Consider the following 18,201-nt stretch of genomic DNA (forward strand, 5'->3'; position numbering starts at 1 on the left):
TACAAGTTTGAATGTCAAGCGCTTGGCAACCTCCCAGTCCTTGGAACGGTCTCTGTATCTGCTTATAAGCTTCGTCCATCTAAAAGTATGCATGGTTCCATTACAGATTTGCACTTTTCAGTAATTTAGTTTCTACCGATTGGGTACATGGAGTATTGGAAAAATGTGAAATATTTAAAATGAGGAAACACTGACCAGGAGATCCCCATCATGTGCTGAGACTTCAACTTCCATCTTGTTGCACCTATTGCTGGTTAGGTTTTTTTAATAATTTAATAAAGGCCTAAACTTATTACACAATCCAATTATAGTTATTTGAATACTACAAGACACCAGCCATTATTACCAGTTGTATCACATGCCCAAATCCTTTACCACATAAAACAAAATAATAAGAAAAATCATACAGCCATTGAACCAAGGCGTTTCCTCATAAGCCGCAGGCTTTCACAACATGCACATGAAGACAGGTTAAAGAAAACGTCCAGATACCAAACTGATCCACTGTCCACAGTGAAAACAAGTTATGACTGTGCCCATGTGTTTTTGGCACTTCTGACAACTGTGTTTACCATGATGATTAGGCAGATATAAAAAGACATCATACATTAAAGTAGCACCGGTATTGCAAATTCGCCCTAATGAGGAGTTTGTTGAACACCTTATTTAGGGATGCTTTGTTCACTAAAGTACTGTGCATATAGCACTGGCGCACTTCCTACAGGCCTGGGCAGTTTGAATCCAAGATGAGGCCCCATGTTGCGATTAAGCAGTCCCATGGGAACATTGTTATTCCAAATGTCTCTACAGGTGACCGTGTTTCCTGTGTCACAATTTGCATTGATATTTGCACATAATTATTTGCAACAAGCTTTGGGAATATGACTGATGCTATCTACAATCCGGCAGCAAGCAGAATGTGAAATTAGCCAACTGAATTTCTTCTATTCTTCTTTATGTTGAGACCTCTCATTTTCCAATTATACAACGTTTCCATTTGTGTCATTCACCCCACACAGTACATGGTATTAATAAAAGAGCGTTAAAGACACCCTCAGTTTTTATTTTGACATAATTAATCTGTGACAATAGACATATAATATGTCTAAATATTTATTCAATACCCTCAGCAGCACTCACCTTTCCAGCAGACTGTCCATTGTCATGGTGCAGTTTATATGCACTCCCCTGTCTACACCCACTCTCAGAGAAGCAAAAATAGCTTAATCCAGTCCGCTGATTTCAAAAATATGTCACAACTGTAGTGACCAGGTGGTCAGAGGACCACATACACCCAGGTCCATGGATGGAAAGATGGAAAAGCGGTACAAAAGGTGTTAGATACATTCTTTAACAGAGTGCATCTCGCAAACAGTTAGAGAGAAAAAGTCAAATGTCTCCAATTTACATATTGGGTCACTGTAATCCGTGTTCTGATTAGGGTAGTACTTAATCCAGCGTAAAAATAATATTCTGCCCACCATTAAACAAAAAGATAATAAAAGCAGGATGTACCTAACTTATAAAACATATTTATTGCAAGCTCTGGGCAGCAATAACTGATGCACACTAAAATAACAGGATCTTGATTCGGTTGGACAGATTAGGATCTGATAGAACTTGAAGCATGCAAAAAAAACAAAAAAAAAACAAAAAACAACTTAAAGTTAGGCGAATCCTGAATCTAATCCTGGATTCACTACAGCTATAGTTTTGACGAGTAACTGCCTCCACATAGACTGGATAAATATAAGAATTCTCATTATAATGGGAAAGGATTTACAAAGTAACTCAGGATTTTCGGTACATCAGTATAAACAGATTGAATGGGATATAGATGTACACATTTGATTGCAACTGTGCTGCTCATATCTGCATACAAAAAAAGTGCACCTATGTTCAAATTTTATCTTTAATTATGGCTAGTAAACACAAGTCTTAACAATAACAATACATTTGCCTCATGCAATCTAGAATTCTTTACCTATATGAGTTCCCACAACTGCTTGGAGACTATTCATGGATCTATCACCAGTTCTGTAGAAAAGATATTGGTTTATTTTACTTTTCAAGTTTTCTTCTCTCCACAATTCCCAAGTATGCCCCCTAGTTCTAGAAATCCTCTTATTAAAAAAAAAAAACAAAAAAAAAAAAAACTCATTCTGGAACGCTATTGCTTACTTTTGCTATATTTGAATGTCTCGCTCATATTACCTCTGTCCATTCTCTCCTCATGCACCATTCAGTAGACATTGACTTGATTTTCCCTATTTGATTAGGGAAGGATTCAATTGGCTGCGATACTCCCGCCTGTGCATTATTACCGTTACTACGGTAATAGTGCGCATTATTACCGTTACCACGGCAATATTTAACACTGTTCAGTGAGCAGCGAGCAGAAAGATGCGTTAAACTTACCACATTATCGGTAAAAGTGCGCAGGCCGCGTTAGTTTCGGCAGTAACGTGACCAACTGAATTCCTCCATTAATGTATTTTTGGAAATAGGGCCTCCAGAACTGTACACAATACTTGATGTGTGGTCTTACCGGTGACCTATAAAGTGGCACTATAACCATCTCTTCCTGCTAATATTTTCCTATATAACAAAGTATACTGCTGGCTCTTACCACTGCTTGTCTATCTTCATATCACCTTAAACTATAACTCAAAAGGTCCTTTTCCTCTGTTGTTGACATTACAGACCTATTTATTTTGTATTCTGCTTTCAGATTTTGGTGTCCAATGTGTCTTACTCTACATTTATATTAATCAAATTTAAGATTCTTCATTTTAGTGCCTTCCTCTTTTCACAGAGTCATACAAATTTGATTTTCACTTTCTGGGCTATTAACACTGTTACAAATCTTTGTATCATCTACAAAAATACATAACTTTCCTTGTAGACCACAGGGGACATCACTAACACACCAAAAACAAACCAGATCCCAGAACTGATCACTGAGTTGCTCCTCTGTTTGCCAGTTGTTCATCGGAGCTTACAAAATTGATTACGCCACTCTGTCTCCTGTCCTTTATCCATTCTGCTATCTCCACTATACACTACTATTTTGAGACTTGCATGTCTATAATTATCATACTCCTCACTACTGCCTTGTTGTGTACAACTACATTTGCCTTCTCCAGTCACCTGAAATTGTACCCATCAGCGGTGGTTAATGGCACTACTCTTCATTTTTACAAAAATTTTTGATGTACACGCTCTTTGTACCTGTAGCTGGAGAATCACTTTTCCTAATAGGGAAAGTCTTATGCAGTCTTCTGCATACATCTGGCCCCTACTGTTGAATCACTTCCAGGTGTCACACATTGTAACATCGCTGGTGCAAATAGCTATAGCCGAAGTTCACCAAGTCTAATGGTTTCTGGCATATGCACTGGCGAGTGGTCTGTCATTCAGCCATTCAGTGCAGAGGGGAACAAAGAAGCACAGAGGACATGTTCAAGTAGGATGGGTGCGCTAAGCTCTAAGGGCTCTAAGCCACCATGGTGACATGGTAACCAGGACTTGTCAGCATGGCTACCTACAGGGTGAGAAATACCGCTCATTTAAGATCTAATACAGAGCTAAAAACCGGATAAACAGATTAAATTGAATATGCCTATGCAAATCATTGTGTTTCTCCCTAAATATAATAAAGCAAATATTATGCAAAGGCTGATAAAATAATAAAACAGTATAATAAAACCAGAAGCGCTGGTTGTCCGGTATATTAATGTTATGTGTTATTTATAGAACGGCATAATATCCAGCAATACTGTATAGTTTGTAAATAGAATGAACAAATAATAACAACAATACAAGGAAGAAGCATAGAGGGCATGCTGACTATAGAACAAGGTCAGTCATACAAATGCCGCTAGTTGATATGTTCAGCTATGAATCAGCCATAAGTGGCACAGGTTCGGGCACTGTTAATCTGAATGTTTGGCACTCTGGGGTTTCCAAAAAGCTTCTTTTATTTCTAGTAATTTGGAGCACCATGACTAAATTATACACAGTCAAATTTGAGATTTAAACATGACCACTGTCTTTCCCCACACCACCCTCAGTATTACCCCCCCCCCCCCCCCATTTGAATGGTTTAGCAGTGCTGGTCACAGTGATTGCAGGAGGAGGCACTAGGTAAATTATATCTATTATTATTATCTCTACTTTATAAGGTGACACAAAGGGTCCGCAGTGCCGTACATGACATATACAGAAAACAGTGACCCATGACACAACATAATACAGAAAGAACAATATCAATTATATATATATATATATATATATATATATATATATATATATATATACACACATATATACACACACACACATACACAGGTAATGTGGTAATGCAAATCAAATTATTTCTTGGACAGTGAGTGAAAGTGATGGTAGAAATCAGCGAGAAGTAGGCCGAAAGATAAGAAAACAGGGCTAGGGAAGCAGGCCAAGAGGTACAGAGGGAATAGTAGAGAGAGCACACAAGGAAAGAGGGCCCTGCTCATGGGAACTTATAACCTAAAGGAAAGGGGGAGACACAAATAGGGTGGTACTAACTGGGGAAGAGAGCGGGGACAAGAGAGTTATGAGGAGGACTGAGACTTGAATAAAGAAATGAGTCTTAAAAACACGCTTGAAGCCTTTGAGAGTAGATGCTAACCTAATGGAACGTGGAAGATCGTTCCACAGCCTGGGAGCAGCCCTTGCAAAGTCCTGGAGACGGGAGTGGGAAGAGGTGATCAGTGAAGTAGTGAGGCGGCGGTCACAGGCAGAGTGGAGGGGGTGGCTAGGAGTGTAGGTAGAGATGAGATTGGAAATGTATGGAGGGGAGGATTGATTAAGAGCTTTAAAGGTGAGGGTGAGGAGTTTAAATTTAATTCTGTAGGCCATGGGGAGCCACTGTAGTGACAGTTGGAGGGAGACAGCAGAGAAAAATGAGGCGGCATTGAGTATAGATTTAAGAGGGTCAATGTGAGAATCAGGTAGGCCAGAGAGAAGAAGGTTACAGTAGTGAAGATGAGAGATTACAAGCAAGTGAACAAGGGTTTTCGTGGCTTCCGTGGTGAGAAAGGGGCGTATCTTGGATATATTCCGAAGGTTGAAGTAGCAGGATTTTGAGAGGGACAGAATGTGAGGTTTGATGGAGAGGGTGGAATCAAGTGTTGGACTTGAGGGACAGAAACGAGGGTAGTGTTATTAACAGTAATAGAGAGAGAGGATTGAATTTAAGGCAGCGTCGGGACATCTAAGATGAGATAGCCAAGAGACAGCAGGAGACACGAGACAGAAGGGAAGGGGAGAGGTCAGGGGATGAAAGATGAATTTGGGTATCATCAGCATAGAGGTGGTACTGGAGGGCAAAGGAGTGGATGAGGACACCAAGGGAGGAGGTGTAGAGGAAAGCAAGGAGCCAAGAACGGAACCTTGGGGAACGTCAACATGTAATGGAAGAGGGGGGGGATGTAGTCATGTTAGAGACTGAGAAGGAGCGGTTGGTGAGGTAAGAGGAAAACAAGGAGAGGACGATGTTACAGAGGCCTGTAGATTAGAGAGTTTGCAAAAGGAGTGCGTGGTCAACGGTATAGAAGGTAGCAGAGAGGTCAAGGAGGATAAGAAGGGAGTAATATCTTTTGGATTTAGCAAGAAGAAGGTCATTAGTGACATTAGTGAGGGCAGTTTCGGTGGAGTGGAGGGGGCGAAAACTGGATTGGAGTGGGTCAAGGTGTGAGTGAGAAAAGAAAAAGGCGATGAGACGTTTGTAGACAACCCTTTCAAGGAGTTTGGAGGCAAAAGGAAGAAGCGAAATAGGGAGGTAATGAGAGAGAGACGCTGGATCAAGGGATGGTTTTTTGAGTATGGGAGAGACAAGAGCACGTTTAAAAGAGGAGGGTAGATTCCAGAGGAGAGGGATAGGTTGAGGAGGTGGGCAAGGTGGGAGCAGGCCTCAAGAGAGTGGGAGCGGAGGAGGTGGGAGGGGATTGGGTCCTGTGGGCAAGTGGAGGGGATGAGGAAGAGAGAAGGGTATGGACTTCATCTGCAGATACCGGAGTGAAGAAAGAGAAGGAGGGTGAGCTAGCAAGTGTGGAGGGGAGAAAGGAGAGGAGAGTGTGACGGGGAACAGAGTGGGAGAGGGTGGGGTAAGAAGGGACTGCTGGGAGATATCATGACATATTCACTCAATCTTGGAGGTGAAGTGGGTAGCAAAGTCGACAGCAGAGAGCGTGGGGGGGAGTGGGAGTGGGAGAGGGGGAGGGGAGAGGAGGGAGTTGAAGGTGGGAAAAACCGGCAGGGGTTGGAGGGAAGAAATGAGAGCCCTTAAAAAAAAGGATTGTTTAGAGAGCGATAGGGCCGAAACGTAAGACGCAAGCATGAACTTGAAGTGGAGAAAGTCAGCATGAGTGTGTGACTTTCTCCAGAGCCGTTCTGCACTGCGGGAGCATTCTTGAAGATAGCGGGTAAGTTTTGAGTGCCACGATTGAGGTGGGGACCGATGAAGCTTTATGGTGACAGCCGAGTCAAGTACAGTGGAAAGAGTGTGATTGTAAAAGGATACAGCCTCATTGAGGCAAGAAAGAGTGGTGATGGTGAGAGGAACGAGCCCAGGCAGGAGGAGAATGTGGTAGGATCAACTGTGTCAATATTATGCCTGGTGAGAGTAACCTTAAATGAACAACAATAATTTGTCTTCCTTACTTTGTGTTTTTTTAAATTTCTGGATAACGTGTTTCTAGATAATAGATGCCATACTTGCATACGGGTGTGTTTTTGTCAAGTGTTTCTGACTGACCACACAGCTCTATTTTGTCTGGACTTCCCAAACAAAATACAGCTGTGTGGTATTCCCTTCCTTGCACAATAAGACGTTCCTCTAGTCTTCAAACCTTCAAGTGTTATGTGAAACCCCACTTCAGACAAGCTTATGATATTCCTCAACCAGCATCTTAATCTCCATAGGTTACCCTATTACCACTCTCTACACAGTTAACACAAGAGAACAACCCTCTGAACAACATGGCTGTGTGATCAGTCACACAACTGACTCAATACTTTTTAACCTTTGCATTCTAGCTGGAGCAATATGCAATATGATGTAGTACTTACCCTAGTGTTACAAACTCCCTTTGTCCCAGAGGTTGTAAGCTTGCGAGTAGGGGCCTCTTACCTCTCTGTATGTATGTATGTATGTATGTATGTATGTATTACCCAGTATTGTTCTATTAATGTTTGTTCCCAATTGTAAAGCGCTATAGAATCTGCTGGCGCTATATAAAGAAATGATGATGATGATGATGATGATGATGAATCAAACGTAAAATGCTATGCGGGGCACGTTATCAAAGTATACAGATGGTTAGAGGAATAGTGCAGAGAAGAAATCTCTGTGCGTAGAGAGAGTGAAACATTGGGCATCATTTACGAAAGCTTGGTTTTGCCCCCTTGTACCTGGAATGTCTGCCCAGTGTACATCAAGGGGCACACCTACCCTCTGACCTCGGGAGACACCCCTGCTAACTGGTGTGCCATGCTGTTTCTTAGAGGTGGAAAAAATCTGTAGAGAGAGACTGTGCAAAAGTATAAACATGACAGAAGAGTACTACAAAACATGGTAAACTTCAAATTATATACTATATAATAGCTCCAACACATACCACAATGTTGTATATAAGATGCTGACTGCAAAAGAAATATATTCAAATACTTTGAAAAGTGGTATACAAGATCCCGTACAGTAAGGCAACCCAAAACAAGTAGGAACAATACTGAAAGGGATATAATAAAAACCAAACATTCTGCACTCTCAAGTGATTGCTGCCTACTTGTAGATTGGGGACCATCAACCCCAATAGAAAACGATGGAAATTGGTGAAGCTGACAAGCAAATGCACTATCACACAATTCTGAACGATAATAACACAAAGTCCAAGAAAGTTCAAAACACAGTCCTCCTCATATAATAATCTTGTCAAAAAATAATAAAAAAAACTCTGTGCGGTTGTCACGAGTCACGGCTCACTTAATCTGCTGGCGTCTCAGCTGACATGGCAACAGCCAGGACGTCACTTCCTCCTCCCTTGTTCTGGCTGTCCTCAGGCAACATCTGGGACGCTCTTTGCAAAACGCCACGCCCTGGCATTAGGAGACAGCTGGGCACGCGCATAACAGTAATCAGACGAATTATTATTTAATATTATCCTCCTGGGGCTAATGGCTAGATCAACGGTGATGTGAGAATTAGCAGCAGCGATTCCCAGGTGATGCTGGGAAGCTCTGTAGCTGGAACAGGCAAGTTTAAAGTTCTGCAACAAGGATTCACACCAAGTCCAGGGAGGCTGGGCAGCAGGATGACTGGACTCGCAGGGTAGGTAGAGAAGCCAGGTGTAGACAAAACCTCACAAATAGAAAGACTCAAAGAACTGCCACAAGATGAATGAACTAGGTACCTTAAGTAGATTGGCCTTTAGAGAGCAGTATCCAATAGGCAGAAAAAAGACTCTTTAAAGGATAAGTATGTGCATGCGAAAACCAGACTTCAAACATGGTGCCATCCAGAGGCAGCTGCGGCCTTCTCACGCCAAGGAAGAGCGACAGGGGAGCCACAGGTAGGAGAGCCAGAGCCCAACTGAGTGATCGGTGGGCTTGGCAAGTGGTAATGGGTCTGTGAAGAATAACCAGAAACTTAAAAGATGAGGATGTGTAATTTACCGACCTGGCCTTTAGCCAAAAAAATCTGTAAAAATGTGAAAAACAAGGAAAATCCCCCTTTTTATCACATGACAATTTCTACAAACAATAAAATTATTTCAGTTGAGGTGATAAAAGGTGGATTTTTCTTGTTCTATTTTACATTTTTTTTCAAATACAATGCCCCACATGCCCTGTAGGTTTACCTAGTGTGAACAAACCCTTATCAGTGGGAAGGTTTGTGATTTAGTGGTATCTTGGATAAGATGAAGGTGTATTCAAGCAATGTTTCCACATGAGACAGGATTTTATGAGAGATGGAATTTAAAGGATAAAGTCAAAAGTGATTCAGTTAGTGTGCTTTGGAGTAGAATTTAAGATGGTGCTATTGACAGAACTAAATGAGTAGCAGCTTCAGGGGATGATAGACAGAGCTTAGTTTTAGGTGGATTATGGTTTGGAGTTCAGGGAAAATTGGGAGATAGCAGAGAGAGTCAGAGATGCAGCAATGGGGAGAAAGAAGAGCACATGTGTACTTGCAATAGATGGTACTGGGAGTCAATAGAACTGAAATACTTTTCTTTCACCCCCCAAGAGGCGAGGTAAACAAAGAAAGGCCAAGCACTTAGCATTTGGTCTAGGAGACTTTAGGAGGCTCCATCCATAGGGAGAAACAGAAAAGCTACAGTGTCTAATAATGTCATCATAGCATCCCTTATAAGACATGGCCCCTATGTACAAGAGGCCATTTGAATTAATTTCTGCTCTATCCTCTAGATTGCCCAAACGGATATGTGCATTTTGCCAAGCATTCTTTTATTAGACAAGCATGTCAATAAAAAAACGCATTCACTGTATAATAAAAAAGCAGAGCACAACAGTGTTTAAAGGGAATCCGGTATCTTTATTTCAAGAAGATGAACAGGCGCCAGGAAAGAAAATAATAGCAAACACTTTTTTTTTAGTCTGCATGGGAATTAGGCAGCATTTAAATACTTTACCCTGACTAAACCTTGTATACAGAGGCTTACTTGTAGCAACTGCAACTTAATTAGGAAGAGCAACAGCTGTCTTCAGGAGGGATGTGCCAAAAATATTTAAAAAACACGGAGAGTCCCCAAGGTACAATATGAGCACAGCAGCCACGTGACAGCATTAAAACCTATTTCTACTGGTCTGCAGCATTTCTTCCCCGATAAACACACGTATTCTCTCTAAACGGCAACATTATGGAAAGTGGATAGACCTCTTCAATATAATAAATGAAAATCAGTAACAGTGAATTATCTACTGTAGATTATATGAACTAATTGTTGAGCAGTAATGTAAAAAAAATAAATAAGAGGTGAATGTCTGCATTATAAGATCACCCACTACCAAATAGACACAGTGGAGTAGACGTATTGTGGGCGGAACCAAATTCACGAGAATGCAGCTTATCAGTGCACAGAAGCAGGCTAAGGGCTAGATTTATTAAGCTGCGGGTTTGAAAAAGTGGGGATGTTGCCTATAGCAACCAATCAGATTCCAGCTGTCATTTATTTAGTGCACTCTACAAAATGACAGCTAGAATCCGATTGGTTGCTACAGGCAACATGCCCACTTTTTCAAACCCGCAGCTTAGTAAATCTAGCCCTAAGTCTTGCCCCCCGGGCTAAAATTTGCCAGTCCTCCTAAGTCAAAGCACCTGGATCAGGTACTTCATAATCAACATTAAGGAGGCATAACCAATATTTATGATTCACTGATTCCTAACAAATAGATAGACTGCATTATCATAAAGACTGCCTGTGACTAGATAACAGGTGCACAATGAAAAACATCTACATACAACTGTACATTCAACAGATATTTGAGCATATACCATAAGGTACAACTAAACATGTTACATTTACAGTGCTGTGTGTTAAAGCTGAATAGTTTTCTCGACGTTCACCCTTTTACATACCTTTAACAACCACAATTTTAGCCATCTCCTGGACAGCTCTAAATATTATTTAGTATCAATTAGAGCGTGAATGACCCATGTACTGGCAGAAGCATGCTCACTGTGCTCCTGAGACACATCCTGTGACATCACACTGCCAGCTTTCAGTATGTTGGCTCTGAATGATCACAAGATTAGCTTCACCATAAACCTTGGCAGCACCAATAGCCGATTTAAATGGTAACCCTACTCAAACATGTTTTGCCTTATTTAAAATCATCATTGGCAACATCTGCCCAAGAAATCAGTCACTGCAGTCCATAGTTTGTTTTCCTGGTTACAGAAGCAAAGGAGTGATATTATGATAATTTATAAGGCAACACAAGGGGTCCACAGCAGCATACATTGGGGGATTGAACAAACAACACAACTGCATAAACACAAATAAAATTACAACATGCCAAATTACATAAGTACTTAAATAAAACACTAGGAATGGGAGGCTCCACTGGTGAGAGCTTACATCCAATCACTGATTGGTTGGTATCGAGTATCAGCTGCCAAATGTTAGCAATAGACATGCCTTTGTCTGAAGATTTAAAGCAGAAGTTCTATTTCAAGAATCAAAAGTTATTTCTGTAAATTGTGGAAGCCATCATAATGATTAATCATGCAAATAATTATATCGTTTTTCAGTGTCGTCACACTTTAAATAATACCTAAACCATTTACAACACAGGAAATCAGGGGACAGTTCTACAACATTTTTTTCTCAGGTATGGTGTGGTACTAACTGTACATTACAATTAGAATTTCATTCAGACTGTACTATTAATGTTAGATTTTTCAAAACTGCATGACATTTTTGAAGCATTCAGGAATATATAGTCATAAATCATCTACCAGGGATAAAATACTGAAAATAATAGTTCATATTCTTTTACGGCTTGTTTAAAAAAGTAATTTTTCCGCTTGACTGATAGCAACCAATCAGATTCTAGCTATCATTTTGTAGAATGTAGTAAATAAATGAAAGCTAGAATCTGATTGGCTCTTCAAAACCGCCGGAAAACTTTCTTCTTGATACATTTACCCCTAGGTATCAGTTGTGCTTATAGTCATTTCCTCAACTTCTCTGTGTGGCAGAATTCTTAATTTGACAATTGAGCTACCCTGCTATTGAGGAATATGTGGTTGATCATTACTTTTATTGATTTAAAGGGGGGTATTCAATTGTTAACGAGACCGCTAAAATACTCGCGCTCCAAAAATATTACCGATAATATGGTAATATTGCGCGTAAATACGGTAATTTACTCGCTGGATTTCAGCGCTGCGAGCTGAAATTCAGCGAGATATTACCGTATTAACGGTAATATTTTTGGAACGCGAGTATTTTAGCGGTCTCCCTAACAATTGAATACCCCCCTAAGTGGCATATTTTAAAACTGAATTATTCTTGTCTATATACTAAGCCCAAGTCAACACATGGTCTCTTTGAGCCAAACACCCTTCTGAGCGGTTCCTAAAAGTCTATTTAGGTGTCATAACTCCATACCAGGCCAGGGTATATCTCACCGCAGGGGCCTTTTGAAGCTGCTACAGGTGACACTGCTATCTTCTAACAATAGGATGTGCAGAGTCACCAAATACACACACAGACTTTCTGACTTCACATTTTACACTTTAGTAGCTCAACTTATCAATGGATTCATTTGATATACCATATTTACACTGCAGTTATGATTTAGGCCTTATTCCCCAAAATTCTGTGATGGGCTAACCCTTATAAATAACTAAGTTCTCTCTGTTCACGACAGAACCTTTACAAAAAAAGTTTTGCCACCAGTGTTTGGCATCCTCAGTGGTCCATTGTCTAATACTATTTATTCGCCATCTTTGCTCTTTTTTCCCTATATATATAAATTATATATTTAATCTGCCCCAATGTGTATTTTGTTTCTAGAGTAGTCTATGTACAAGATACTCTTCAGCTCTCGTTCATGTAGACCTACTACAACTGCACACCCCCCTTACCCGTCTACCAATACTATTCATTACTGCATATATTTTCCATGTCTGATGTATGCACCATTCTCTCCTATCACCAATACCACGAAACACAGCGAAATTCCCTTCCCCATACATACCAAAAACCTTAACTAGTCGAGTGCTCCTTCAACAACAAACAGATGTACCTTCTCCACCTCCCAGTACTTCCCTCCTGGGTCTGTATACTACCAATCCGCCTCCTCATCCAAAGTCTTCGGACCCTGATGGCATCCACCATCTACAGCCCCCGGCTCCTGTATAGCACTACAACAGCCACCTACAAGAAGCACTTATTGGCTATGGAAAGATGTGTTGGGTTTAGGGTAACCTACTGGTAAGTTTTGCTCCATATTTGAAATGTTTATTAGATTCAATGTTGTTACTCTTATAGATTGTAGTTATGACAACTCAATTGCTAGAAGCATCCTGTAAGTGCTGGATGGCTGAGATATAGAGTTGCTAGTTTAGGCTAGTACTTATGCATTTATTTTCTTTTTCTGCAGATGAGTTCATAAGAATCTAATAGTCATATACTTAGATAGAAGCTTCAACTGATGTAATAAACTTATTTACTTTTTAGTATCCTCAGACTGCCATAATAGTATGAAACTGTCCATACAGCTATGTTAGCAGAGAGGAAAATCACATGACAAGCATTTATATCACTATGGATACAAAAATGATCACTTCATCATCATCATTTATTTATATAGCGCCAACAAATTCCGTAGCGCTTTACAATTGGGGACAAACACAGTAAACTAATAAACAAACTGGGTAAAACAGACAAAGAGGTGAGAAGGCCGCTGCTCGCAAGCTTACAATCGCTTGAGAATAATAAGGATTCTCACTATACATAAAATGCCTCTGGTGACCCCATGAGAATTCGCACCAAGGTTACCATACGATTAAATAGAGGTGTCCCTCTCACAAGCTATTCATATAGTACAACTAAAGGTCAGACAATACCAGACCTCCTGTACTGGAAGTAAAATGCAATGTGGAAAGACCTTATACCTTTTATATCACCTCTTGTTCTGGGTTTTGCTTGCACTTACTGTAGATAAGTGCATCAGGACTGCCTACAATGAGGTTTTTGACATTGGTTTTACTAGCATTAAAAAACACAGGTAAAGCTGCAGTGGGTATATAGGTTAGGAGGGGGGGGGATAACTTCAATGGGGCAGATTCAATTTGGCGCAAGGTGATGCAATGTGTGTCCGGAACAGTCCAGGGAGACACATCACGTCAGAGTTTTTACAGAAATTTTCGCTCATTTTCCCTCACGTCCCATAGAGGTACGCAGAGAAACGAGAAGTGATCGCTTACTGTAATGGCCGTCAGTACGCGCATCTGAACATAGAGGCGATGATTAGCGGCACCTTTCCCCAAATGTAATCTTCCCCAATGTGTATTTATTTTCTAGACTAGTCTGTGTACAAGTTAACTTGAGTTGACCCCAAGCCCTTTGATGCGATGATCCCCCCCCAAATTCCTTTGGCGTAGTACTCTAATATAGTTCTGATTTAGTTTGTTTTATGTAGTTCAGTGTTCAACAGGGAACGTTCTGAGCCCCTCCATTAATTCTCTTTTACAAGTGTATGCATTACAATTAAGGTGTTTCGCAATTTGTAGGAGGGGAATCTCATTAAAGTTCTATGTAGGAATGGAATAGCAGACGCATGTGCCACCAGCAATATACTGTGAATATGGCACACATTACAGTTTCCTGTCCTACAATGCTGGTGGCATGATTGTATGAAGCTAAAATCTACCTTACGCTCAGAAAGCATTGCATGCAGTGTTTTTTAAGTGTAAGCGCTCTCCTGTGAGACATAGGGTGAGTGTTACCCTTTCACTTCAATCTGTCATTATGGAGTAATTTAATCACTATGGGCCTGATTCAAGTCTGGATGCAACTTGCACACAAGTTTTGTTTTTTAAAAGAAAAAAAAGTGAAAAGAAAAGAAAGGAGCATGGCACTTAGGTATAGTTCCGACTGTATTCAAATTCAAGTGTATCTCAAGATACGCTTGAAGCTCCTCTTCGATATGTACTTAACACCACTGCTAGGCTTATTTTCCTCTCTCGCCGTTCCACCTCTGTCTCCCCACTCTACCAAGCCCTTCACTGGCTCCACTTCCCCTACAGAATCCTTTTCAAGCTCCTTACTCTGACTTACAAAGCCCTCGCCAACTCCACTGCTCCCTACATCTCTATTCATACTCCATCCCACCGACTGCGATCGTCGCCTCTTCCCCTACGATTACCTCTTTTCACGCACGTATCCAAGACTTCTCCCGCGCCTCTCCCCTCCATTGGAACAAGATCCCCAGCTCCAACAGAACTTCCCCCAATCTGTCCTCTTTCAAACGAACATTAAAAACTCACCTTTTCTTAAAAGCCTTCCAGTCTCATGCCTAACCTCCCACCGGTCGGCTACCTCTCTCTCTCATCCCTTCTTTCCTTCTCCCCCTTCCTCGACTCCGTCTCCGTTTCTCTCCTTCTCATCCATGTGTCTGTCTGTCTTCCCCTCCCTTTAGATTGTACGCTCCTGTGAGCAGGGCTCTCCTACCTCCTGTTTCCATCACTTTTATCTGCGCTCTCCAGCTACTTAGCTCTCCTCCTCTTGGTCCCTCTGCCCTCTGTCTCCTCTCGCTTCTCTCCGCTCCCCTCAGTGGCTCTTAACCTGTCATCCATGCCCACCCTCTTGGGCCCAAGTTACCTGCCTGTATTGACTTTTCCCCTCCCTCTCGTTAGCTGAGCCTGAGCCCCCAGAGTTATAGTGCTTACTGTTACTTGTACTGTGCTGTGCTGTTTCACCTTGTACTGTGCCATTGTTTGTCCTTGTACGGCGCTACGGATACTTTGTGGCGCCTTATAAATAATAATAATAATAATAATAATATGGGTGGAAATAATCTCTGGCTAAACAGTACATGCCATACCTAGACACAGACTGCAGTATATGTACATGCATATGTAAAATAAAAGGTCAGAATGCATAAATAAAATTGTAACATTAAATAAAAGAACTCTTAACAGTATAATCATTTGTAGAACTATTTGTTTTCATATACATTTGTTATGTCAAAAAAAACATTTACATTAAATACATAAAGAAACTTGCAAAACATATTGTACATACAATGCAGTCTATCTTAGTTGCATACAGTTCTATGCTATATGACTCTATATCTAAATCATGCTACATACATCTAAAAGAACATTTCCAGAATTCGCACATATCTCACGCAAGACACTGCAAAAACCTGAATTCATGCACTTATCTCCCGCATTGACTATTCCTCCTTACTGGTCTTGCCAAAAACAGACAAACCCCTACAATCTATTTTGCATGCAGCGGCAAGACTGATTTTCCTTGCAAATCATTATTCCTCTGTTGAATCACTCTGTATGTCTCTACACTGGCTGCCTATTTTCTACCGAATCCAATATAAAATACTTTTACTAACCTACAAGGCCATCAACAAAGCTGCACCAACATACATCTCCTCTCTTGTCTCAAAATATCTCCCAACTCGGCAACTCCGTTCTACACAAGATCTGCGTCTCTCATTCACCCTCATTACATCCTCCCATTCCCGGTTACAGGACTTTTTTCGGGCTGCACCCACTCTATTGAATTCTCTCTCTCGCACAGTAAGACTCTCCTCTGGTCTACAAACTTTCAAGCGTTCTCTGAAAACCTACCTCTTCAGACAAGCTTATAATATTCCTCAGCCACCCTCTTAACCTCACTACCTTTAGCCTGTTACACAATTTCACACAAGACAACTGTCCCCTGACCAACATTGTTGTGTGACGGGATCATTTAGCTTATGAGTCACTTTTACCTTTGCAGTCTGGCTGGGGCAAAATGTAGACTTAACCTCATGTGTCAATCTCCCATTGTCCCATAGATTGTACGCTTGCAAGCAGGGCCTTCTCACCTCTTTGTCTGTTTTACCCAGTTTGTTTATTAGTTTATTATGTTTGTCCCCAATTGTAAAGCGCTAAGGAATATGTTGGCGCTATATAAATAAATGATGATGATGATGCTTGCCATTGGCACGCATACATGTAACTTTTAAATCAAAAACTGTCAGTCATTGCTATCAGTCTGCATTTACACCTTACCTGTAGTGGGTGCCAATGATACAGCTGAAACCAAGCGTACTTACAAGAAACACAGGAATTCAATCGGCCGCATCTGCGTCATAACACCCTTACTGTACGTGGCCTGCATTAGTCCTATCCATCCCACCCCCATTCTTTCTCTCAAGTCGTAGGCAGTGAGAAGATTCATTCGTATTCAGACGTGAATTGCATGCAATTGCGTTCATTGGCATAAAGTCTGTTTCTGAGCATGTGCAGAACTATTTAACACAAGATACGCTACGCAAATGGACATGCTTCTGCACATTGTTCAGGCCCTATTAAGGCAAGCACATTTCTAGTTGAAAACCAGGCACATTTCTAGTTGAAATGTTACTAGCTGTCAATACAACTGCAGGTCGCTACATTTCTGCCATAATTAGACATTTAATACTTTTAGATAGTTATTGAAGTATAATTTTATGTAATGAATGAAATATTTACCGCAGAGACCTAACATCAATTGCTTATATCTCAATGACAAATAGGGGCCATGAGTAGCTTTTAACCAACCTGTGACATGAATACTGGTGTACGGTTCACGAATGGAGCACATAGCAAATGGATTGCAACTGCTATTTTCGAAGCAGTTTAGAAAAAGAAAGTAAAGGTCTGATTGGTTGCGGTTACAGGTCTTTATTTGCATCACTGCCAGTGCATCGGTTTCAATAAATGTCACCAAAAATGTTGGTTTTTTTTTATATGCCACAGACGCTGCCTGAGCCAGCAAAGTATTAAGAAACCATATGCCGTGTTGTCGCCAATGTCTTCCTACGGATTGTGTGTAGGCCACCTGCGAATGTCAGAGCCGAGTATTATTCATATGGCAAAGCTGCACAATATTAGCAGATGGAGGGTGATAAGTCATAACTGCTCTCGAGGCGGCCGCATATGTTATGGTGGAACCAACACACAATGTAACAGAGAAAACACTGACAGACGATAGAAATGTGAGTCTGACCTGCTTTGATTGCCGCGGCCGGTGTCAGTGCTCCAGAGGTGGGTACGGGTCCATCCTTCTCCTTTACACCTGAATGGGCCCCCGGTTCTGAACCCATCTGTCCTGTCAGTTCCGCCATAGCAGCTGTAAACCCACGTGTGTCCAAAAAGACGGTATGAGTCCAACCCAGAGCCAGGCAGGAAGGCTGCACGCAGAATAATCGATGGAAAGCTAATAACGCGAAGTGTGCCCATTAGGGAGCACAGTAATGCTCCTGTCACAGTGTTGCATAGACGTGCTGCTCGATATAAAGTTTCTGTCTATATGGCTTAGCTGTCAATAATTATATTTTATGCAGCTTGTGAATTATTTTGTGACTAAATCGTGTTAAATATTTAAATACAGTATCATTTTACAAGTCTAAAAAGCT

General features: G+C 41.0%; 1 protein-coding gene across 1 annotated transcript in view; it reads right to left on the reverse strand.

The window, feature by feature from the left end:
• Positions 1-17,952, reverse strand: part of DPH1 (diphthamide biosynthesis 1) — a 163,986-nt gene extending 146,034 nt beyond the window's left edge. The window contains exon 1 of the mRNA XM_075196689.1: positions 17,793-17,952. Coding sequence (XP_075052790.1) covers positions 17,793-17,910 — 118 coding nt within the window. The 5' untranslated portion in view covers positions 17,911-17,952. The remainder of the gene's footprint in view (positions 1-17,792) is intronic.
• Positions 17,953-18,201: the final 249 nt, after the last annotated feature.

Source organism: Mixophyes fleayi, chromosome 2, assembly GCF_038048845.1.
Source record: "Mixophyes fleayi isolate aMixFle1 chromosome 2, aMixFle1.hap1, whole genome shotgun sequence".
Classification (NCBI taxonomy): domain Eukaryota; kingdom Metazoa; phylum Chordata; class Amphibia; order Anura; family Limnodynastidae; genus Mixophyes; species Mixophyes fleayi.